General features: G+C 41.1%; 1 protein-coding gene across 2 annotated transcripts; it reads left to right on the top strand.

Annotated features, from left to right (window-relative positions):
* Positions 1 to 2,636: 2,636 nt before the first annotated feature.
* LOC309701422 (hydroxysteroid 11-beta-dehydrogenase 1-like protein) lies at positions 2,637 to 8,024 on the top strand. Of its 2 annotated transcripts, none has more exons than XM_082525578.1 (6): positions 2,637 to 2,806; positions 5,959 to 6,089; positions 6,396 to 6,494; positions 6,577 to 6,670; positions 7,082 to 7,247; positions 7,329 to 8,024. In XM_082525578.1, the coding sequence occupies exons 1-6, from the start codon at positions 2,725 to 2,727 to the stop codon at positions 7,510 to 7,512; spliced, it is 756 nt and encodes a 251-aa protein (XP_082381704.1). In that variant the 5' UTR covers positions 2,637 to 2,724; the 3' UTR covers positions 7,513 to 8,024. The 2 variants fall into 2 exon arrangements, with proteins under 2 accessions (XP_082381704.1, XP_082381703.1); XM_082525577.1 differs by having other exon boundaries at positions 6,291 to 6,494.
* Positions 8,025 to 24,910: the final 16,886 nt, after the last annotated feature.

Here is a 24,910-nt window from a genome sequence, read left to right as displayed (position 1 = left end):
GTGACCACAACTCTCCTGAAGCAGAGAGCCAAGCTCATAAAGAAAGCCAGCATGTGGACTCGGGAGAAATAATTAGAAATGCAAAACCAAAGAAAAGGAGACTTAACAGAAAGCAAAGTAACAGAAAGAAAAGTCTCAGCCCAAATTTTCCAGTGGTACAAACCACAGGCAGGTGCCAGGTTTGTCCCACCAGGAGTGATTCAAAGATTAGGAAGACCTGTGCACAATGCAAGAGATATATCTGCAAGGAGCATGCACACACTCTCTGCACATCATGTGTACAGTAATGCAGACAAAACACTTGACTGCTGGACAAGAACATTTCCATGTTCTGACTATTTCACTGATGTTGGTTCACAATTGTATGTGAACCATTGCCTATGATAGTAATATTTGAGGAGAATATGAGGGTTAGAGCTGCTTTAATATTGAGACCTCAGCACCATCTAGTGACAGTATGGAGGACTCATCAGTGGCGTCGTTAGGCCTATTTTAGGGGTGCTTAAGCCTCCCTAAAATATTCTTAAGCCCCCCTAAATAATTTGGTGTTTATTTATTTATTTATTTATTTTATTTATTCAATTGTTTTTTGCAATTGGATCCCCCATAGCTGTTGGTCTCAGAGCAAAGCTCTACAAGTTCTCAGCAGTCTATGCACTACTGATGTTTCTGTCTGTAACCGAAGGACTCCACAAATTCCTGCAGAAAGAGACTTTAGACCTGGCAGAAGCTTTTATCTGCAAACAAGCTGTGTGTGAGACACTTAAGGGCAAACACTCAGATGCATTTGCTACAGAGCTGTATGAGAAAACCAAGGCCCTGTGTAACACCCACAGTATCCCTGAACCAGGTGCCAAGACAAGGCACAAGCAGAGGAAAATGGAGGATTTTGTCCTGGAGGCAACTGTGGGTTCACGCACTGAATTGAACAACTCAGACACATTGAAAAGAGAGTTACTTTTCCCTTGTGTGGATCGGATGGTTGGCGAGCTTGATCAAAGATTTTGCAGTGTAGACGCAGGGCTGCTAAAAGGCATCCAGGCATGCAGTCCTAAATCTGAGAACTTCTTGAGTGAACCACACTTGAATGAACTTGCAAAGCACTATAGACTTGACCTGAAAAAAGAGGAGGTTCTGGTGGCCAGAAACTTTCTTACCCGGAAAACAGAGGCTGGATGTCCACCCAAAAATATGTTGTCTGTGTACAACCTCCTCGATTCAGACATGTTTCCCTCTCTGAAGGCAACCATCCAAGTTGCCCTAACAGTGCCTGTCAGCAGCTGCTCGTGCGAAAGGTCCTTTAGTGCACTGCGTCGGCTGCACTGCGTCGGCTGCACTCCTGGCTGCGTCAAACAATGGGTCAGAAAAGACTTCACGGTCTTGCAGTCATGTCTATTGAAAAAGACATGAAAAAGCATCTGAGTCACAACAGAGTGATTGACCGATTTGCCACTCTTAATCAGAATCAGAATCAGAATCAGAAAGGGGTTTATTGCCAAATGTTGAGCAGGTTTACAACATTAGGAAATTGCTGCGGTGCTTCAGTGCAAACATAGTGTCATAAATAGCACTTAAATAGACGTCACTTAAATAGACGTCATTCTTTGATGCTTCCACCCACCAAGTAACTGGTGATTGCAGCCATAAAAATGATGTATTTTTTTATTTTCAGTTTTTTTCTTGTTATTGATGCAGCAAACACATTTCTTCTGTTTTCTTGTTGTACTGTATTATAAAACAGACTGAAATAAAACAATAGATCTATTGGTGGCCTAGGATGTTTAATCTGTCCAAAAAAGTAGGAAAACAATTTCTCAGTCTTGTTTTCTGTTTGTGAAATTTTGTGCTCATTCACTACGTTCGTTCATATCGTGTGCATCTCTTGGGGGCTAAGCCCCCCCTGTCCTTAAAACCTAGTGACGTCCCTGGGACTCATCATATCTGTGGTGACTGTTGAGTAACTATGTATACCTGTAAAGCTAGTTCTCATTCCTTCTGAGTCCCTGTTAGTATGTTAACTAATAATTGATCAACAAATTGATTTACTCTGCCTGACAGAAACCTGTTTACAGCAGGATGATTATGTTAGTTTAAACGAATCAACACTAATTGTCAGAATCCTCGAAGCTCAGGCCGAGGGTGCAGTGTGGCAGCAATTTTCCACACTAGATTATTAAACCAAAATCAAAGGCCAAGACTGAGTTTGAATTCATTTGAAAGCCAGATGCTTAGCCTTGTCCACCCCAACTGGAAAACTCAAAAACCAGTCTCATTTGTTATCATCTATCATCCAACTGGGCTGTACACAGAGTTTCTGTCTGATTTCTCAGGCTTTTTGTCTGATTTAGTGCTCAGCTCAGATAAATAATTATTGTGGGTGATTTTTTTTTAACATCCATGTAGATGCTAAACATGACAGACTAAAACTGGCATTTGATGTCTTATCTTTTTGGATTTATTTATTGCTAATTAAATCAAACACTGTGCAGTTTATTAAATAAAAAGTTAAAGCTACTGTAAGGAAATGTGTTGATAAAAAAGCACTTTCTCTTTGCATTTGAGGGCGGGCCTTATTGAAGTTCACCACTTTTGAAAACACGCCTCCTTACAGAGTGACAGGAGGAGTGTGAATGGGATGCGGTTGCATAAAAGGCAGTTTGTGTCCTCAAACGTGAACTGTCTAAAGCCCAACACTTCAAAACAACTAGCAGCCAGCTGTTAAAAATGGAAGTTTTCATAAAGATTATTTTAAGTTGTATATTTGTTGCTTTCCTGGCCATCAGATGGACCAGCAATTTTGATGCAGGTAAAGTACGATTATGTTTATTGTTACTGAGTGCAAGTATTAATCTATATTTATCTGTAAACTTTGGTTCAATGACCTAAAGAGCAGTTCTGCTGATAAAAGACGGTGCTATTAGAGCTACAGGTTGCAACAGGCTGGGGTGTTGTTTATGGAATGAATGGCGTGAAAACAGTGTATGAAAGCATTTTAAAGGAGTCTGCATATGACATTTACTTAGGTTAGACGTTAAAGTTAAAAGATTCATACGAGGTAAAAGATCACTGCACTCTGTAGTTAATGTTTGACTGATTGAAACAGTTGTGCGGACAATAAAAACGTGCAGTGCCTTCCAAAACTGAAGTAGTTATCTTTTAACTCATGACCTTGCTTTTGATTTTGATTGAGGCTTAAAAGTAATCTCTAATAAACATCTGTACGTTGACGTGTGCATCAATTAAGCAGATAACAGGTCTGAAGTGACGTTCAACTGTTGAACTTGCATTCAAATGGTTCACAGGAAATAACATGAATCTAAGACTGCTGATAGAAATAGCAGGAGGAATTCTGCTACCACTTGTCAGATTCAGTTAAATGCTGCAAAACTGATGGCACAGAAGTTCCCATTACAGATGAGTAATGATCCAAACACACAGCAAAAGCAAGCCAAGTGAATGAATTTGTGAATTATATATTCCTGTATTCTCCTCGTCACTTACTCCCAGATATTATCGTTTGCATTTTCCGTATCAAATGTTTGCCATACAGTCAGGACTGTGAAACTTAAGCTCATCCGAATGAAACATGTAAAGTCATTACACATAATAAATAAACTCATATAACATAATTTTCTGATTTGCATGGACCAAACATATCTCTTTAACAAGGATAGTAAAGGTTTATTGTTTTTAGGATATTTTATGAAAACAGTAAGCAATTTAACGACTTTAAAGTGCAAATGAAATCTGAGTGGAATGATTTGCAACTCTCAAAACCCGTATTTTATTCACAATAGAACATGGAGAACTTACAAAAGCCGGGAAAATTCACCATTTTAAGAATAATATTAGCTCATCTTGAACTTGATGGAAGCCACATGTCTCAAAAATGTTGGGGCAGGGGCAACGAAAGACTAGAAGAGTAAGTGGTACAAAAAGAAAAAGCTGGAGGAAAACGTAAAATAGCAAAAACTTGAAATATCCTATCACTGACATTATATAACGTCATCAAAAGATTCCAGGAGTATGGAAAAGTTTCTACATGCAAGAGATCAGGTGTCTCTGCAGCATTGCATTCTGATTCTGTTTGATTGTAACGGTTATATTTATATATGGTAAATGGACTAGTTCTTATATAGCGCTTTTCCACTCTTCTGAGCACTCAAAGCGCTTTACACAACTTGTGCATTCACACCCATTCGCACAAGCACAACTGACATTCACACACATTCATACTCCGATGAATGCATCGGAGAGCAATTTCGGGTTAGTATCTTGCCCAAGGATATTTGGCATGCAGACTAGGGGAAGCCGGGAATCGAACCACCAACCTTCCGATCAGTAGATGACCTGCTCTACCACCTGAGCTACAGCCACCCAATATATATCAAAATAATAATAATAATAATTCCTCACTCGCCCTGCAAGATCAATGTTATTTAAATAGTATGTTCTCTCACTTTAAACATTTGATATGTTTTCTATATGAATAGAATGTGTTTATGAGATTTGCACCTCGATTTTTACAGGCAATGAATTTGAATTAATCTGATTTGTGTCAATGAACTGTTGGTTATGCCCTTGCACATGACATGTGCTCCATTCAACAATTACAACGCTTTGCATCCAGCCGGTTTACAACCTACCACACCTTGTATATCACTCTGGCATTTTAAATAAGCATGTTTCACAAATTGACAATAGCATTTAATTTGTTTCCATCTGTAGATGTTAGGTTAAGGCTGTGTGCAGGCAGGAATAGGACCCAAGGTGCAGACTCCGGAGACAGACGTGAACTCAAAAAAGGCTTTAATTTAATACTCAAAATATAACATAACTGAAAAAACTCAAAACAAACTTAAACTAGAGAAATGACAGAACACACAGCTAGGAAAACAGTAGATCACGACACAGACACAGAGAAACACTGGGCTTAAATACACAGAGGGAGCAATCAGGGAATGGGTAACAGGAGGGAAACAGCTGGGGCAAATCAGGCCTAACGAGACAAGAGGAAGCAAAACCAGACACATTAACATCAGACATGGACTTTCAAAGTAAAACAGGAAACACATAACACAGACTGAACAAAGACACAGACTCATATGCAGGCACTACAAAGGGAACAGAGACGTGGGAACAGGGCAGACACAAACACTGACTGAACACGGGGATATAGGAACTTAGGATACACAGACGCGAACTAGACAAGGGGATGCAGGTGATAGGGGAGACATAAGCCATAAGACGGAACTCAAAGAAACCAAAAACTAGAAAGTATAAATAATAACATAAACTCAAACACCCTGGGTCAACGACCCAGGCATCCTAACAGTAGACATTTGCAGATATACTGATATCTGATATTCCCAAACTTCAGTTCTGTATATTTCTCCTTTTTGTTAATGTGTGGAAACAAGACTTTAACTATTATCAAGCATGAGGGGTGAACACTTAAAAAACTGGATGTCAATGACATTAAAAGATAAGATAAGATCTCAGAATCACTTCAAAAACAAAACAGTGTTTCTTGGACAAAGAGAAGTCCCTGAAAAGGCAGATTATTGATTAAGCACAGTATATGACTTTTTAACCACCTCATACATTACTGTCAAGGCCGAAACTTTTCCAAATGTCCTTCAACCTGAAAGTTTCAGGTTGTGTGGTGTAGGGGTTCCAAATGCAATACTTGGGCGGGCAAAAATAACAAAGTGCAATCTTTTTATTTGGATGGTTGCAAAAAGTCAAAACAGACCATAACACCAAGAGCATATGAGGACACAGTTTTGGCTTGTATTATATTTTATTTATAAAGTGACAATTAACAGCAAGGATTGTTTCCAGGTCGTTGAACACATCTGCATTATTCCTATTAAATGCTTCACTTACACCTTTACCATGTTTGTGTATTAGTATAATGACATGCCATTAGTATAGTATATTTAACCTTTGCCACAGAATCTCTCAGAGGTGCCAAGGTATTGGTGACTGGGTCCAGTAAAGGCATCGGCGAACAAATGGCATATCATTATGCCCGCTTTGGAGCCAAGATTGTTATTACAGCAAGAAGCAAGGACACACTGCAGAAGGTCAGTCAATACAAACTACTCAAAATCTACTAAGATGCTGTCATTTAGTTCTAGTGTTTATGTAAGTCATGTCAGGGATGATATTTTAGAAATCAAGCAGCTCAGAAGGCAGTATGAGGTACATGAGGATATTCTTTAGTTCTTTGGAGTAGCAGTTTTAGCTATATGACTCATGCCATTCTTATTGATTGTGACTAACAGGTAGTAGAAAAGTGTCTGAGTTTGGGAGCCCAGGAGGCTTTTTATATAGCAGCAGACATGTCCAATGAGTCTGACCTTGATCGAGTGGTAGATTTTGCCTTGAAGAAGCTGGGAGGTTTGGATTACCTGGTTCTCAATCACATCGGCTCGACCCGTGTCGCCATGTGGGATGGAGACGTAGAACATGCCAAGTGGCTGATGAAGGTAACGGAGCGTTTTGATGCTCTATCAGAAACATAAAATGAAAGGAATGCCCTCAGTCATGAATGTTTGTTTGTGTACAAAGATCAATTTCTTCAGCTATATTCAGATGGCCTGGAAAGCTTTGCCCTCCCTTGAGAAAAATAAAGGATCGCTGGTGATTGTTTCCTCACTTGCAGGTAGGTTTGTTTTTATAGTTCAACCAAAGCACAAAAACAGTCACCTTAAGCCACTTTACATCGTAAAGTAAAGACCATGCAATAATTCGGAGAAAATCAAAATTTCAAGTTTTAATTAATTTAGCCACATTAGTGATATTTATCACCTTACCCATCATATGTGTTTTTGCCTAATGTCCTGTAGTGGACCATCCAGTTTTCCTGACACATTCCCTGAGGGGATCCAGTGTAAAGAAAGAAAAAGCTGCCTAGTCAAGCATGCGGAGCGACCCGCTGTGGTGACTCCTTGGTTATCGAACCACATAATGGAGCAACCAAAAGCAGCTCCAAGAATCGATTAGCAGAGGAAAGTCGAGACATGTTAAGTTTGAAAACTCCAGAAAATTCCTAACAGCTGTTGATGCTTCACAGGTAAAATGCCCAGTCCCTTAACAGCTCCATACGTCTCAACAAAAAGTGCCTTGAATGGGTTCTTTGGGTCTCTTCGTCATGAGTTGGCTATGAAGAAGAGCAATGTGTCCATCTCTGTCTGCACACTGGGGCTCATTGATACCGAAACAGCTATGAGCAAAGTCAAGTTAGTATGCATAAAAAGATTTGCAGTCAAATCATTTGTGCTGTTTACATGAGTTAATTGCAAGAATTTTTTGTGTCCTAGGGGAAAGGTTAACATGCCAGCCTACCCCGCCACAGAGGCCGCCCTGAACATCATCATCACGGGAGCTACGAGACAGCCAGAGCTTTTCTACCCCTGGTTCACATACATTTGGACTCTCACCAAAGATTGGATTCCTTCTTTTACAGACTATGTGGTCCAGCGTTCCTACAACTACAACCCATGAAGAACATTTATCTAAAGCACAGTTCTACACCTCTTTAATTAAAAACACAGAAATTTGGCTTGGATGTTGGCTTACAGCTTTGCCATTGATTTTTTTAAATGTTGATGTACACACTGGACAGGATTATACCATGGACAGCTCGTCTGTAGCCGGTGTATGTCACTTTCATTCCTCTGAATCTTAGCCTTCATATTTTAATACACCCAGTTTTATGGCATAATCTTTGACTTTTCCAGTTTCCACTTTTCTCACCTTGCTTTTGAGAGCTGTCCAGTTATGAAATGTCTACGGGGAAAAAAGCTTACGGCTTGAAATTGTTTCATTTTCGTCTCCCTCAAAGAGATTAGCTCCTATCTGCATAGCACAGCCACCGCTGTCCAACCGTTACTGCACCACTAAGTGAAAATTCAGAAAGAAGGCACCTGATTTACTACAAATAAGACTATCTCTGTCTCTCTCACACACTTTCCTTTCATGATTTTCAGCCATGAATGGTATATTAGAGTTTCACATTTCTGCTATTCACTAATAAAAGATGAAAAGCAATAAACATATTCTTTCCTCTCATACTTTAAATTCAAATTCAACTTTTATTTGTCACACACACAAACCATACACAGTATGACATGAGGTGAAATGCTTATTGCTGTGCAATGCTCGACCATTAAATGACAGTAAGAATTACAGATTTACAGATTACTACAAAAATTTACAGATTTTAACTTAGAAATTTACAGTAAAAATGTGCAAATAGCAGTTCATGTGGGAAATTATTTTAAAAAAGAAATGATAAATTATAAGAAGTGTGCAAAAAGAAAAACCAGAGTGCGTGTGGTGATGCGATGTGTGTGTGAGAGTCCAGCCCTACACCTGATTCAGGGCCAAAATAGCCTGGGGGAAGAAGCTCCTCCTCATTCTCTCTGTTTTGGCCTTAAGGGAGCGGAAGCACTTCTTATTAATTCGATGTTGTTTGTTTTTTTAAATAACTCTACATTTTTTATTTGATAGGACAAAAGGACAAAAGCAAGTGACAACAAACAATATAAATAATCTTAAGTCTTTGTTTTCCCTGCTGAATCCTAAAACCCTACAGTAATATAGCTGAGTGGATATGTGAAGTGAAGGAATGGATCTAAGCCCAAAATACCCCCCCCCCCCCCACACACACACACACACATAAACGCAAAGATAACACCATTTTGCATTAAAGAAGTGCAATATTTGTTCTACTTCATCTTAAAGGTAACAAAAAGGTTTACACAAACCTGATCAGTACTTTGAATGTCCACATGAGGGCAGTAGTGCCAAACCGTTGAAGTGTCTTAGCTTCAAGCACATTCACAGTTAAGAAAAAAAAAGCCTAAAAATCAGAGCAACAATTATTTGATGGCAATGAAACAAATCAATGTCAAAGATTTTATCTTTAATAGACTTGTGTTGAATTTGAATTTTGAGATTTTTAAGCTCCCATCAACATATCAATAGTGACCCTCTGTGTTCCAAACCCTGGATTGTCCTCCTTCTCCTTTCTTTTCCATTTCATTTAGTTTCATCTTCCCAAAGCTGGCCACAGTAGGTGCAGACTTCCTATAGAGCGGGACTTTCTCAGTGGCTTCCTTTGTGCCTTTGTTCATCATCCCCAAAGGCACCACAGGCTTCCTGTGAAGCTGTTGGTTCAATCCATCCTGGTGGTCTTTCTCTATTGTAACACAACCTAGAAGTTGTCCCCTGCTGTCAAAGCAGTTTTCTACTGTATACCAGGAGTGAGCTGTCCTTGTCACAAAAAAGACTCACTAAAAGTAGTTTGAAAAGTTGAGAAACAAACTGTTCCTTTTGAATATATTTACACGAAATTCTCTAAGAAGAATACGACGTCCTTGATATATAATAAAGGAGTTTTCACAGTTCACTTGCACTCTGCAGTTTTCTGTGACTGATATGACTGATGACAAGAAGAATACATGTTCTCTTTGTCTTTATCTCGACACTGCTGGTGATTGGAGAGGATTTTGGAAATGGTATAATCTCCCTGTAGACAGCACGGAAAGAGAAAAATCTTTCCGTTCCTTTCCCTCCTTCTGTCTTCTCTTCTGTCACACATGCACGCACAATGGTGGGGCCTCCTGGAGAGGGGAGTAGGCATGGCCTGGGAGAACAGCCTGAAACACCTGCAACAGATTAGTGCTCCTAATGCCGGGTAATAAATCCTCTCACCCTTCTCCAGCATCTCTATCTGCGCTGTGCATGGCTCTGACATGCTGAGGAGCATCCTCCCACAACAGTGACAGCAGAATACACACAGAAGATAAAGTAAATACTAAATCTTTAAAACATCCACTATTTTATTTACGTTTCTTTCCATTATTATCCACCTCTGCAAATGCTACAGATATATTTCTTCTATCATCAAGGGTTTTTTTTCCTAGTCAAAGCTGTAAATAAAGATCAAACATTTTCATTGTGACCGCAAACAGCCAAGGCCGGGAATAAAGTAGATCCTCTCTGCTTTACTGACTGCACATAAAAGTTGGAAGGTAGTCGACTGATCAGCCAATCAGACTGCTACTTACTGAGGCCTGTAGTGCAGTTTGAATCCAGCTTTTTCTCGGTGATTCAGCATGATTTAATCTCTGTATCTACAGACAGACCTTAGGTGTGCTACAGTAGTAAAATCAATTAAATGGAAAATAAGTCTATTACCTTTTTGCACATATCATATAGTGTGTCCTCAGTTTTACATTTGCACACAAAGTTTGCTGATGCAGCAGACATGTCATGTTTCACACCATAAATAGTCACCTATCCATGAAAATAATCTGATGCACCAGTCCCAGTTTATAACTCTTTCTTGTCCTGCTTCTTTGAGCACAAAGGTACTACTCCACAAATTCTGTCCCGCTCCATCCATCATTTCGTCGAACTCAACAGAAAATGGGGCCTTGGCATGCTGTGCATGTGTGCTGGCTTGTGTATGTTGCCTTCGTGCTTGACATTAATCACGGTCACTGCTGCAGTGAAAATAATTGACCAAATGCTGAGAATGGGAAATAGGTGTCTCATGATAAGGTACTGTTAATATCTATGCAGGGTCAAAGGTAACACACAGATCTATACTATGTATACTATGTACTATGACAGGAATGCAGCAGCAGTAGTAGCTAGTAGCTGCCTGCTTGGCTTCCTCTCGTCTAAATCCCGTCATTGGATGTTGAAATTTCTAATAAATATGGTCTACTGTGAGGTCCTTCTGAGAGTCTAGTATTTGATTTGTCCATTACTAAGATGGGGCTTGTTAATGACAACAACAGCAACAACAAACAAATTATTAGACAATGCAAATAACATGCTTCAAAATCTGAGATCCAGAAAAGCAATGGGTTATTAAAGCAATGGTTCATTTTCATTACAATGCCAGTGTGAAACTGAAAGTGTTCCTTTTTCTTCTATAAGTTATCTCAGAAATATAAACAGCTTTAAAGCTGTAGAGTGTGAGTGTAAGGTCAAGTCTGAAATTTATGTGAATTCTGAGCTGCTTGCGTGAATTGCAGGTACCAGCATGGTACTGCAAAACAAACACCATAAATATTCTCATTTTTTCTTTCATGTAAGTGTTAGATTTTATATATTCCATGCATTCTTTTTTTTTTTTTTAGCTGTGTGAGATGATTTGGTTTAAAAGAACGTTAATCTTCCTGAACACCGAGCTCGTTCGTGACCTCTGAAAAGTTTTCACAAAACATTCAGCTATGATAACAAAAGGAGAACGTGTGCAAGTGAGACGGGGGAGGACAGGGCAACGAGATGAGAACCTATGAAAGGGAGCGCCAGTGTGAATATAAACTGTGGGTGTGTGCGAGGTGGCTGAGGTGGCCCTGTGACCCCTGACCTCTTTCCCACAGGTCCATTCAGAGCAGCACAATGGTTGACACCTGTGTCTTTTCAGTACTGGTTCTATTATTATTTACATCAGTCGGTGGGAGAGAGACAGATAGAGGCCAGAGGTGCTGTGAAGCCGAGTGCAACAGCCTCATTCCAACAACACCCCCCTCTTCTGCCCCGAACTTTTTCAAACACAGGTGCCTTCCTATCGTTCCTTCTCTATTTGTGTGTGTGTGTGTGTGTGTGTTTGTGTGTGTGTGCCAGTCTGTTCCTGTCTAATTATTTCAGAACACTCCAAACACATTGCCGGAAGAAGCGGATCCACAAAGAGGACAGACAGGGTGTTTTCACATCCTGTACCAAATGGTCTAACATTGTTCTATCCCTGCTGTCCTCTATCATCATTAACATCCAGGGCATCAGATGGAAGTTTGCGGAAGAAAGTCTTCTTGCTCCCAAGGAGAAAAATACGATTTTAACTCTTAAAAATAAAGTCGAGGATTTCACGTTTGCTTCTTTGGCATCTGTGGAGGCGAAAAAAAAAAGATGAAGAAGAAGAAACGAGATAAGAGAAAATAAGAATAAACAAACCCAAATTTTCCCAGAGCAAATTTAAGAAATAACATAATTTCAATGTTATTTTTTCCCAATTGTTTGGTAGGAGTTGCCACAAACAGGACAATGTCAGAGCGATTTTGGTCAAACTGAGAGCATGTAAAACTTAAACGACATGCCCGGGACAATCCCTTCGTTATGTTCCTGTCATTTATCCCTCTCTTGCTGATCTTTGTGGTGGGGTGAGTCACAGGGAGCATGGGTGGCAGGCTAGGGGTTACATGAATTCTTTTTTCTTTTTTTTCATTGGGGGAGAGAATGCCCAATTAACAAAGGATAAGAAGTGAACCGTAAACACCCTCAACAAGGCCCAACAAACCTACAAGAACAAGCTCACTCCCCCCCCCCCCCTCTGCTGACCACTCCCCCCTCCAACCCTCCTCCTCCCTCTTGCACGCTCACTCTCTCTTCCACTCCCCTCACAAAAGGAAGACTCAGAGCTTACAAAGTGCCAATTAACACTGAATGTTTGCCCCTCGCACCTCCCTCTCTGAACTGCTGACAGCTCTGGTGTTTGGGTTAATACCAAAGGCCTGCAAAGAATTATAATTCTCCTCCTTGCGCCCCCACCCCCACCACCACTCCCACCCCCTTCTCTCCCTCTCCTATCCTTTTATTTTGTTTCCAATGGGGTGGTTTTACAGTTCAATGCACAGTCAAAGGGTGATATAAAATGACTTTCCAAAGAATTTCATTTGGGGAGAAGAGGGGCTATGTTGCACTGGGACAGCCAGGGGCACGACAAGGGATAAGGGGGACACTGGGCGACACAGTGGAAGACAATAGAGAAAACTACAAAGTAGTAGTGGAAGTACAGCAAAAAGAGCTGCTTTGAAATATTTATATCCATGTATTGTTAATTCTTTTGTACAAGGATAAGCATAAAACCAACATAAAAGTGTCTCTCTTATGTAAAACAATAAAATAAGATAAAAATATAATCCTGCTACATGCCAACAGACTCCTTCTCACCCACTGGAACTGTAGGTCCCACTTGAGATAAAGATAGCGGTGTGGGTCATTTATCACAGGCAGGGCTGATGGTTATGCTACGCTTGTTTTTCTCCCTTGTGAACTTCAATAAATCAGCCTACTGAATAAAGGAGCAGCCAGTAAGAAGAGGTGATAGGGTTAAACTCTGGGAGAAACAGAGACCACTAGACTCTTTAAGGGAGCTTCTGCTTGCGCTCAATTCCCTGCCTAAACTGGGTCTGTCTCAACAATTTATGACCTCTTGGGACCTGGTCTCTGCTCTCCTTGTTCTTTACTTTGGGATGAGGTCCTGAGTTAAAATGGGTTATTCTTGGCGATGGAGCAATGCTCGATTTGGATTTCGCTTGTGCCAAGAAAACATCTGATTAGTCCTTTTAGGTCACAATACGTCTTGCATCTTCGATGAATTTGTTTATTTACTGTCCAGCAGAGAAATAGGTGAGAGGATCAACATTCAAGCGTCTGTCCATTTAATGTGAGGCTCCAGCTTTCAAAAGTGGCAAAAAAAAGAGGTTTAAATAACAGAGCCTCCCTTCAGAATGTCATCCGTTAGCCCGAACAAAAGAGAGTCAGTAGTATTGTTGATGTGGAACCAAGCTAGACTGGCTTTATTTACATTCAAGTAAGGGGAGCTGAGCAGAGAGCTGACATGACCTGACACGGTTCATGGTTCCACCAGTGAGGGCTGACTGCGCCTCTACCTCAACCCTGGGACCCTGAGGTCAAAATGCTCTGAGCCTCACTGGGATGAAAGCTGCTGGCAAAACATGTGACTCTCAGCCGGTATTTCAAATGTAGAAATTCTTAAATTCACTTAAGATAAGCAAAAACTTGCAACCTGAGGAGATATAAATGAAGACTTCACGTGGGAGGGAATATCTGTGTGCGCACAAGGAATCAGATTCCCACATTTCCAGACACACAATCGAGCTGCGGTGTATCATTTTTTTTAATCTTAGATTTATTTGGAAACAGGTGCTCCTCCTCTAGTGACGGCCAAGCAGCAAAGGAGAACTCTCTTTCCCGTCTCTGCAACATCTGATTCGCATGAAGAATAATTTGACAGATGCAAAGGTCGACGATGTGTCTGTGTCAAAGGAGGGTCGTGAGATAAGCCCAGAGAAGCGCATACGTGGGATAAGATGAAGGTCAAAATTTGCTCTGGTTTTGTCTCAAGAAGGAGTGCATGTGAGAGGAGTCACCTTGACCTAAGTGGAACTGCAGGTCTTTGCCAGAGCTGGCTCTTTCCTGCATTTTAAATCTCACTCCCCCTCCCCAAAGAACAGTAGTGCGTGCATGTCAGGAGTCTACGTGACCCCATCAGTGCTGAACGGTACACAGCAGACTGGTCCTGTGGGACCCAAATTCTGGTCCAGAATCTGCGACGGCACAACACCACACTGGAGCCTGAGCTGTAACTCACCCTCGCTGTCTCTGGTATGGGATGGTGCACAGGGAGGGGTGAATTGCAGGTCAGCCATGGAAAAGCTTGCTTTATTGTCTGTCCGAGGGAAAGAAGAATAGAGGCGAGAGCGAAAGAGAGTGAGCGATGGTAGGAGGTCAGCGTAGACAGCAGTGGTTGGGCAAGATAGAGGAAGTACAGAAAGATTAAGAGGAACAAATTCAAAATGAGGACATAAGAAGAGGCTTTCACTTGTATTAAGATGGAGTAAAAGATGTATAAAGTCTGAAGGTAGAAACGTGGGCACCATTAATTCCACATGTCGGGCTCGCTCATCTCTGATTTTCATCTCTTCCATATGGCAGGTTAAAATTTCTGATGGCAGAATAGCTGTAAGGCTCATGGCTAACTTTAAAGCTGAGCCAATACCCTCGACACAGTATTAGAATCAAACGGCAACCTCCATCAGTATGTATGTGCCCTGTGCTCTATATGCGCTTATGAAATTTATATTGAGTGCACCTGACACTTTTGAAACACCACAGAGAATGGCACTGACGGGGCCACTCGCACACAGCGCAGAATATATACACCTATCAGTCACACAAGCAGATTTGTAGATTCCTCTGAGTTATCAAATAACAAGATTTCTACCAGATTCGGGCTGTCAAAGTTCCTCGTCTCAAGTGATTGATGAATTCTCGGTAACTGTCCATTGCGAGGAGATGTCAGACGGAGACAGCGTGTCACCTCGCAGTGAGAGTAAAAGAGCCAGCAAATGGAAGTGATTACATCTAATATTCTCCATCTGGGAGCGATTGCCTCAGAAGACGAGTTTCAAAGAGGAGAACGGCGGGGAGAAGAGAAATAGGCAACAGTAATTTGCAGAGGATTTACAAATCTCCTGAATCAAATTCGGGAATCTTTTTGCACATCTTGTTCTCTTCTCTCGAGACAATAACTCCCAAAATGCACGAACACACACATAAACAACCTCACAAAAAACAGTAAGTAAATAAATAAAATACCCTCACACTATCCCAGTGCACATATAGGTGTTTCTGTTCTTGCCCGAATTCTAACAGTCCCTGAGAACTCAGATGTAATATTCACTGCAGTGAGCTGCGTTTTGTGGCTCACACATCAATACTCAATATATCTCACTGTCTGTCTGTGAGCAATCACAAACCACCCAAGAAATGGTTGCCAGTGTGTCAGAGTTGAGCTGGAGCCAGGTCAGAAGTGATCAAAGACTGCTGAGGAGAGAGGGGGAGGGGGTTATCTGGTCCCAATTACATTCAATCATGGGAAATTGGCAAAGTGCAAAGCGAGAGAGATCTTCACGATGAGAACAGGAGACCAGATGAGCCGACATTTCTGACTTGACAGAGCAGATAGGAAAATTAACGCCAGGATCCTGGAGATAATGGCTTTTTGTTTCTGGAGTGTGTTGAGGTCACAGTGACTTTAACTACAACCTTCTTTTTTATAAACTTGAATACAAGATTTACACTTGTAAGCGAGGAGTGAAAAAACAAAAACAAATTGCCTGCGGCACCACATTAGATGTGACATGCAGTGACGTACTATGAGTGCAACAGTGCCTGGCTTTTGCATTGCAGTTTCTAATCGCTGTAACACTGAAAGGCTCTAATACTGGCCTCTGTGCTTTAGTTACAGTCTGGTGATTGCATGCCACCTAAAGAGAAGAGAAATTCAACTCTCGGTTATGACAGTTGTTTGTTACATTTTCTTTATGTGCTCTTGGCCTGCGGTAAAAAACATCGCAAACATGTGGCAATAGCTGGGCTTAACTGACAGTAGGATGAGGTGGGATGGGACTTTGTGCAGCCACTTTGGCCAATATTAACAAGTGGGTGCTGATCAACAAAGACCGCACACTCGCAGATGGGAGTTTGTTAAATCGTAATGTGTCTAATTCTGCAAATGAACAAAAGCCTAATTTGACAAAGCCAGGCTGAAGGAATGAAGGTGAAGTAACGAGCAGTATTATCAGTTGTGAGAGTCAGTCTCTGTCCAGGGTGTGGACCGCACTCTTGACCAGCTTCAGCTGGTACAGGCTCCAGCACCCTTAACAGGATAGACAAATAATGTAAAAAAAAAGACAAATGAATAGAGTATATTAATGCAATAACGGTGAAATAGCTTTTAAATTAACCACATTTTTGCACATTAAAGTAACTTTTTCCAACACTGCAGTAAAAATATTCTGCAAATACATATGGAAATTTTAAAACATCACGTATCAGGACCTGCATCACATCAAGGATTTACTTATATGGCAAGGAGTCGAGTTTGATCGGTGGACGGAGTTATTCTTGGATCTCAGCTTGTAAAGAAAGGTGACCAGACCTTTGTCCTTGGAGCCTTCACACTGTGTCTGTGGTGATGCCTTTATTCCATTTTAAATCTCTTCCCAGTATATTGAAAAGGCTTTATTGTTGTTGTTGTTATTGCTTAAATGCCTTTTCCAGTGGAACAACAATTTGCAAGAACAGGACCTTTAAGCCATCAAGAATCAAAGAGTTAAATGTTAACAATGCAGGACAATGTAATAATAAGTTAAAAGATGATCCAGCTCAAACAAAGGCTTTTCTTTCAATGCAAAGGTTTGAAACAGGCTACGTTTCCCCAGCTAATGAATGCTGATAAAGAGAGAGGAGATAACCAAACAAAGGGGATTTTTTACTGTTGGTTTCACTCTGATTTGTCAAGTGTTTTCGCTCTTCTCCATGATTGGTCAGGAGCTTCAACCAAAGAATGCCAACAAACAAGTGACCCTCCTCCGCCATATCCCTCCACCCCCCACTGTACCCTCCCTGCTCACCACCCGCCTTCAACCACTCACTCTCCCCTCTCCCCCATTCTCTCCTAGTTGCCTCACGGCTTGCTGTGACCCATCTTGCACCTCCTGAAGCCCACAACAGACGCTTGGTGTGTGAAGAAGGTCAGGAGTTCAGGCTTGGCTGAGGCTCCATTCCTCCCTCTGCACAGAGGAGGCTGCCCTGCGGGTTTATAATTATCTGCCGTTGGCATTCAGCGCAGGTTCAAGCACAGTGCAAGCGCTGGCACCAGCGTGGGGGGATGCGCTTGGCTACACACTTGGTGATTAGTTGTCCCTAATTGTCAGTTCCTTGTTCCTTTTTACCTTTCTCTCCCTCTCTTCCTGTCTCCCTCCCTCTCACCAGTAAAAACATATTTACATAAAACTTGGCACTTTGTTTATTGTCCCTGAAATGGGCTCGACTGTGTTCCTTTCTGCTTCTTCGGATTGGTCAAAATTTGAGAATTCTGCAGAAAAAAGCAAAAGTCTTCATTTTGCATCAAGACGTGAGTTTGCTTGTTACAGATTCATGAGAAATTTATCTGCAATCTGAGTGTTTTGTGATCCAGAGCCAGGGACACGCTGCACCTGTTAGACTTTCAGAAACAGGCAAATTCAGATTATGGGAGACTTGTTGTATATACTTTTACTTTTATAATACATTTCAGCCTCTTCCTTCAAGGTTATCCTCACGGTAGATGACACGCTGGAGAATAATGCTTTCTAAACCTCACTGATTGCTGATGCAAAAAGCACCCCATAAAGTCCTTTTCAGAGAAAATTTCTGAATTGCTGTCTATATTTTGCCCGAAGAGGAATTTTCAGTGCATATTTTGTCCTTTGAACTACCAGGTTATTTGTAAGAACTGAGCAGAAATGCAGGATTTACTGGCTTTAATGTGTAGGTATAATGTTAACTTGATTATTAAAGAGAATACAAATCTTTCTCTCTCAAATTTTGTTGTCGTCCTTTATCTTGTGTCTCACTGCAGAGTTTCCCTTCAGGTTTTGTGGCGCGTTGTAGTCAGTTCCACTCAAAGGTGAATGTATGCTTTCTATCAGGCATTTTATATTGGCAGTGACAGGCAGTGTGATGAATGACACTGGATAAATCCATTCTTCAATGCCCTCAGAGATGTCTCCGCGCCATTAGTCACTCACACTAGAGATCTCTGCAAGAGTCCATCATTGCTGCTCTAAGAAACACATCTGCAGACCTTGAGACAGACCCTGAAATGGGCTGACAACTGAACCAATACTGTTGGGGGTGGTGGTGGAAGAAAAAGAGGAACAGCAGTCAGGCAGATGTGTTGCCTGGATCGCTGCCAAGCAGCGCCCGTCATCATGCAGCAGACCCTTCATCTCAATATGAGTGAGAAAAAAGGAGAGAAGGAAAGAGGGAGAGATGTGGAAAACAGCAGGGTGTAGGAGGAGCTGAGGGGGGACATGGATAGATTTGGTACAAAGGCTATTCCTCCATCTTAGAACATCTGCCAAACTTCTTGGCACCACTATACCGTGACTACACACACAGTCCGGTCAGCTGTGCGATCTGATGTTAGTTAGAAGGAAAAAAAAGGAATTTGAAGTAATTTATTGTGCAAACACCTCGCTGAACACAGCACCTTGAATAGCCTATTATTCCTTGACATTTTAGTGGAAAGCAGAACTAGCCCGTTGAGCCTTCCATAAAAATCTATATTTAACACACGCACAGATGGTTGAAATAAAAACCCACATTCGCCCCTCTTCCCCTCTATTTTAGTGGAAGAAATAAGTTGAATTTTTTTTTTTTTTTTTTTTGCCAGTTTCCAAGAGCTGTGTGAGATGAGACATGGACTTTTGACAGGTGTTTGTTTGAATATCAAACAGAGCAATAGAGGCCTGCAGACGGCAGGCAGATTGCATTCCAGACAAAAACTTCAGCCCGGGCCCAGACCAGTGGGGGAGAGCCCACTTTTGTTCTTTAGTAGTTCTACATTGGAACAACTTTGTAAAGCTCTTCTCTGCATCGACTCTCTCCATCTTCATCATGGCGGTTTGTCCACTCTGGCGCTGTTTTTTCATCAGGTACATGCAGAGATGGATAAGTGTTGGATCACAAAATTCCAGGTTATTATTTTTTTATTTCCTTTCTTGGATGTGGAACTATTCATGCCATGGAAGATGGGTTACATGGAGATGGAGACAGTGTTTGGTTTTCAGCTACATACAAGTTCGGGTTAGATGTTGTCTAAACGATCAAATACAAGCATTCATCACTGTTTACAGACTAGCATAGTTTCAGATGTGCTTAACTTTTGTTTAATCTCACAGTGACTTTGATACTCTGGCTTGTTTACAATATCTGAGCGCTCATGTGTCTTTCTTTTTCTAATCAGACTTTATTGCCGTGATGTTGATGCAATATTGGAGCAACGTGTTTTCTGAATGTCATGACTGCAAGAATCATGTGACTTAAGGTGCAGTGGATAGGCAAAGATCGCACACAACCACAAAACATCTGAAGAGCCATTCAACAAAGGAGCTGATGCTGTGTTTCCCACAACAGCAACACTCTGGACCATCGGCGAAAGCGACGCAACAACCAAGCAACAGACATCACGTGAGAGAACACTGCTTTTCTGCCATAAAAAAAGGGAAAAGATGTCCAGTTCCACAAGACTAAACAATAGTTTCAGACAATAGAAGTCATTTTATAATTCTTTGTAGTTTGTTTGTAGTTTTGGGGCCTTTAGTCTTGGATTTCTCATTTGTTTTGACTGCTGGCTGATGGCTTTCTTAACTGGCTAACTGACAGACTTGCTTGAGAAGTAAAATGAGAGTGGGAGGAAGGTATGAATAGCTGGCAAAGTGCACCTCAGTGAGTCAACAGAAACTAGTGGCTGCCAGAAAAGGACTATTTGGTGCGTGGCTAATGGAGAGACAAGTAAATCTGTTTGTCCTAGACTCAGGGCTATGCGTCTTGTCATTAAATTCCTTTCCCAAATCTTAATTAACAGCTCGTATTTGCTATTTCTTCACAGTTGTTTGTTTCAAGTCTGTCACATTATGCATGTGAGTAAAAAGTATGCAAGAGAGAGCTGAGAAGTGTGGAACGGGGAGGAAAAATATGAAAAACTAAGGAAGGGATGAAAAGTCTATGTCCTGAACCTTTCCTCGACTGGGCCTGAAGGAAACATGGCCAATGTCAACAGAAGCGAGGCCAAGGCTTGCAGCTCCTGCTCACTCATACATCACCTGTTTAGATTTCATTACATAACCTCTTTAGAGAACAACTGGTTAGTGTAGAGTGGTTACTTCTACAGGTTTTTATTCTCCTGCTTCAGCTCAGCAGCTGGAACCGTGTTCACTTCCACACAGGTTCTAAGTGCCGAGAAGCAGCTGAGGGACTGAACCTGCAAAAGAAATTCCCACAGGGAAAAGTCAAAATTCCCCTAGGTTCCATTTTTTGTATTATTTTTTTTGTCGAAGGGAGAGATGTTTTTTTTTTAAAGGAATTCAAGACCATCTGCGCTTTCAAGAAAAAGTAAGTCCACACTACATGTACCAGATGTGCTTTTAGGCTCCACAGCCAACTCTCCATCAACAGCCTGCACTCTCCTTCCCCTGAGGGTGGCTGGCCAGCAGCATGCATAATGCCTGAGCTGTTTCAAGCAACAGGTAGCCTCAATTTCCATATTCACCCCCACAGCTTAGAAAAAAGCAATTCTGCAGATCTCTTACTGTGAACCAACCAACAGAGAAGAGTTTCTTCCCCCTAAACCACCATTGTGACTGTGGCCATACCTCTTTTTACTGTAACAATGACCTGCACCACCTACCACCCCAGCCCCCACACTATCCTGACCTTAACCCATGCTGGGGTAAAGACACAAGCTTGTTTTCTTAACCCTAATGCAAGACAAATAGAACTCCCCGAGAAGGGATCTGGGGCCAAATTTGTCATTTAATCTTTTCAAAAAAGATCCCCAAGTAGGGTGCACTGCCTGGAATGTTTGACTTCTTCTGTCTAAACCTGAGGGAGGAAGGTCAGACGCTAGTCTGGCAAAGACCAAGGATTTAGTGTCATTTACTCTTAGCCCCATTCTCTTCTTTCCATTAATCTGATGGCATCTGAACATTTTAGCTTCATGCCCGAATGAGCAACACGGTCTCTTTTCCATTACAGTCATGAGGACAAACATACTAGATCTGGACAAGAAAGATTTACGGAGATGCTTGGACACACAGTAATAGATGAGCACACAAGATGACCTCTGAGTATGTCTTGAGTTGCCATGATGATCAAAAAGCTTTCCTTAAAAGCGAGCAATAACATAAAAACAAACAAACAAAAAGCTAACAGTGTTTTTAAGTTGCCATGTGAAGATGTTAGTGTGTGAGGGATCGTCCTTATTCCAATTCCAAGAAACAGCTTCCCCCGGAGCCTGTTTGCAAATGGTGGAAGCAGCAATTGTTTGCTGCAGCGTGCACACACACAAAAGAATGAATCGCTTCACTTGAATGACTGATGTCAATACTCACGAAGTACAAACAGTCTTCCAAAACTTATGACAAAAATCACAGCATGCTGTGGCTCTTTCAGTGAGTGTTGTATGTCTGAATGAAGCTGTGAATCAAAGGGAAAAACAGCTCCAGCAACATGTCACAAACAATTTAAAAGCAAGTGATTCTGCAAAAGTGACACTTTCTCTGATAAAACAAGTGACCTCCCAAGTGTTATGTTTTTTTCCATAGAGGCCAGTGAGCCTATCCAAGCTCACCCTGAAGCTGGTTAAATGTAGTGAAAGAAAAGTCCTGAGACAAACACTAACTTAAAACAAAGAAGGTATGGGGGAATCGGTGTTGAAGGAATGCGATTCCTCTTTCAACTGCTGGTATGCTCTTCTTGCAGTACCTCCTGTCAAGAGAAGAAAAATCCCAGGAAGAAACAAGCTGAAGAAATGCAAAACAACGCTAACCTCCTGCTGCCTGCTGACTGATTGATTAGGACTTGTCGCATTTCTCTTGTTTTCAAATTGCTGAAGGAGAAAAAAAATAATCAAAAGATGCTTTTGAGCAGTTTAAACTATGCATTTTTTACAGAATGCGATCTTTAATAGTTTTGCATTATTTAATTGCCTGTGCTGTATATTTTTCTTACTTGGGGGGAGGCATGAAGGATCTTTACTGTTTTAAATCTAATTTAATCTAAGGGTCAGTGTAATGAGACAGATTACCCAGAGTGAGCGGTTGCAGAGAAGTCAGCCGCTCTGCTAGGTAACAAGCTTTACAGTGTATTACTGTGTAGAAGGACATTTCGCTGCTTCCTGGAGTGTATGTTCTTTTGCATCTAAAATATACCCCTTTGAGCCTTTTTTGCCTTATTTTTGGATAAGCAAATCTTTGCCTATTCTTTTACCCTTTAAAAAAAAAACCTCTCAATCGAGCCAGTTGTTGGCTTGTTTGTTCTTCTCCTCTTGTTTTGCTTCTTTTCCTCAAGCTGCAAGTCTTTAGTCCGAGCTTTGCTTTGACAGGTGAAGATCACCCGCCGTCATCACTACTTTCAACCATGTGGGACTGAAGAGAAGAGGCGGTCATGGGGTCATTGGTAACAGAGTTATTTTATACCCATGCAATGACACACCCACTTGGGTCAGAGTTCACAACATGCCTTTATTCTCTTCCTGCAAACAAACTGCAAAACTATTTCAGATTGAACTCCAAAGGCAAAAAGAGAAGCAGCCTCTCATTTTCCCTATGTTGGTACATCTCCTCTGTCAACGGGAAGTGTTGAATGTGATCAATTCTAATACCTGTGTTGCCTTAGGGTTAGATTTCCTGTCACACATGCCATTAGAAGACAACAGCTACCCTATTTTATCCTGTTTTCTCAGAAATGATCAGAGAGGAGCAGCTGAGCATTACTGACTTCCACTGCAGACTGGAGTGATTAAGCAGCAATCACATTTCTAATTATGATAATGTCAATTGAGCTTGTCAAGGATGAATAATTTCAGGGGAGACAGTAAAATATACCTAACAAGGCTTTTCTCAGCGGTAAACAGAGGGCTTTTAAAACTGTAATTATCCCTTTAATGTCTAACACATGGCTTACAAGCCATCCATGGGTCCAACTTCCCTTCCCTCAACCACTTTCACCTTCTCTCTGTAGGACACACTTTTCACATAGCTGGAAATCTAACCGCACAAATAGGAAGCCCTCCCTGTGGAGTGGGGGTGAGGCACAGACAGGCATATTTCAGCAATTGCGGGACAAATTGTTATTTTCCTGTGCCTAAAATAGGCACACACGAGATGCAAAATAACATTTTTTCCTGGGCCTACCTTTAACTGCATACAGTAAATGAAATGTTATGCATTCCCCTCACTCTTGTGCACTATTTTCCGTTAATTGGGAAGCTAAAGCAGATAGTAAACAGCTATTGGTTCAATGCAGTTTCTCTGAAACATTTGAGGCTGCAGACAAAAGACGAGAGCTGAAACTAACAAATGCATCATCTCTCCAACAACTGTCTCTTATTCCATCGCCAAACACCCACCCAAAGTATTCAAGAATTCCCCCTTTAGAGTCAGACATAGATAATTGGTCACAGATTTCTGTTGGCAGGTCACAAAAGGACCTTCTATTCACCCCTACACAGCTGTCTATTTCGCATTCTCCTGTCTCCATTCCCCTACTTGTAGCATCCCCTCCAACGATTTCCCCACCAAGCAAGAGCTTAAGCACCGCTTATTTCGAAAACACAACCCCTTTCACTGCCACGGTAAACCCGCCGAGACGCAGGCTTCTCATGACCCTGACCCAGAACCCCTTTCTAGCCTCCTTATACCCTCAGGGCTCAGTGACATCTCCAAGACCTTTGAAACTGTTATGAGTTCTCTATGATTAAAAAAAAGAAAGAAAAGTTCCAGTTTGGGAATCCAAAGGGTTTCATTAATGCTTCTGATGAATATTTTGTTAAGTAAGAAAATGTAAATATATGTTTTGTTATTGTTTTGCAAGAGTACAAATATGTGAGCTTTACTACTTTATAAAGGTGACTGCATTTTTATTTTCTGTTTATATTTCCGTGTGCTATTGTTGTCTTCTCTTTAGATTAGCAGGTTGGTGCCAACAAAGCAATTAACTTTACAATTAGGAATTTCCAGATAATGTGAAATAAATAATATTAAAATGTGAAATAGAAAAGGACATAAAAACTTGCCAGTTTACTACAATACACTCAGATATTTGAGAGTGTAATTAGGCACAGCAGTACTTTGGTCAACAATCCAATGTTGGCATGCTAGCATACACTCAACATTAACGTAGTTATCACCAAATTTAGCATATTTTGCATTTTAGCACATGTGTAATAAATAGTACTGACCATTAAAAAGCTGAGATTGATGAATTTCATCAGACCAAAGTAGTGAACTGAATGAATAAATTTAGTTTTCTGTAAATAAAAACTGGTACTCGATCCAGTCGTTTTCTCTCATGAAGTATTGAGGTGTTGCTGATATGTGACTATTAACCAGTGGAAATTTAATTGTCAGCCATTCTGGATGTGCAACTATTATAACATCCTGAATGAGGCCCCAGTGACGTGGGCAAACTGACAACTAATGGACATAGATTAAAAGTGTGTATTACCTGACTGGTTTTTGATGAAGCA

Source organism: Aulonocara stuartgranti (assembly GCF_965226115.1).
Source record: "Aulonocara stuartgranti genome assembly, chromosome: 23".
Taxonomy (NCBI): domain Eukaryota; kingdom Metazoa; phylum Chordata; class Actinopteri; order Cichliformes; family Cichlidae; genus Aulonocara; species Aulonocara stuartgranti.
This window is presented reverse-complemented; position numbering and strand designations above follow the sequence as displayed.

Excerpts from the sequence above, each read along its gene's own strand:
- LOC309701422 (XM_082525577.1), top strand. The coding sequence starts at position 2,725 with ATGGAAGTTTTCATAAAGATTATTTTAAGTTGTATATTTGTTGCTTTC. Across the intron at positions 2,807-5,958 it reads GACCAGCAATTTTGATGCAG|AATCTCTCAGAGGTGCCAAG; the intron begins GTAAAGTACGAT and ends CCTTTGCCACAG. Across the intron at positions 6,671-7,081 it reads GATTGTTTCCTCACTTGCAG|GTAAAATGCCCAGTCCCTTA; the intron begins GTAGGTTTGTTT and ends GATGCTTCACAG.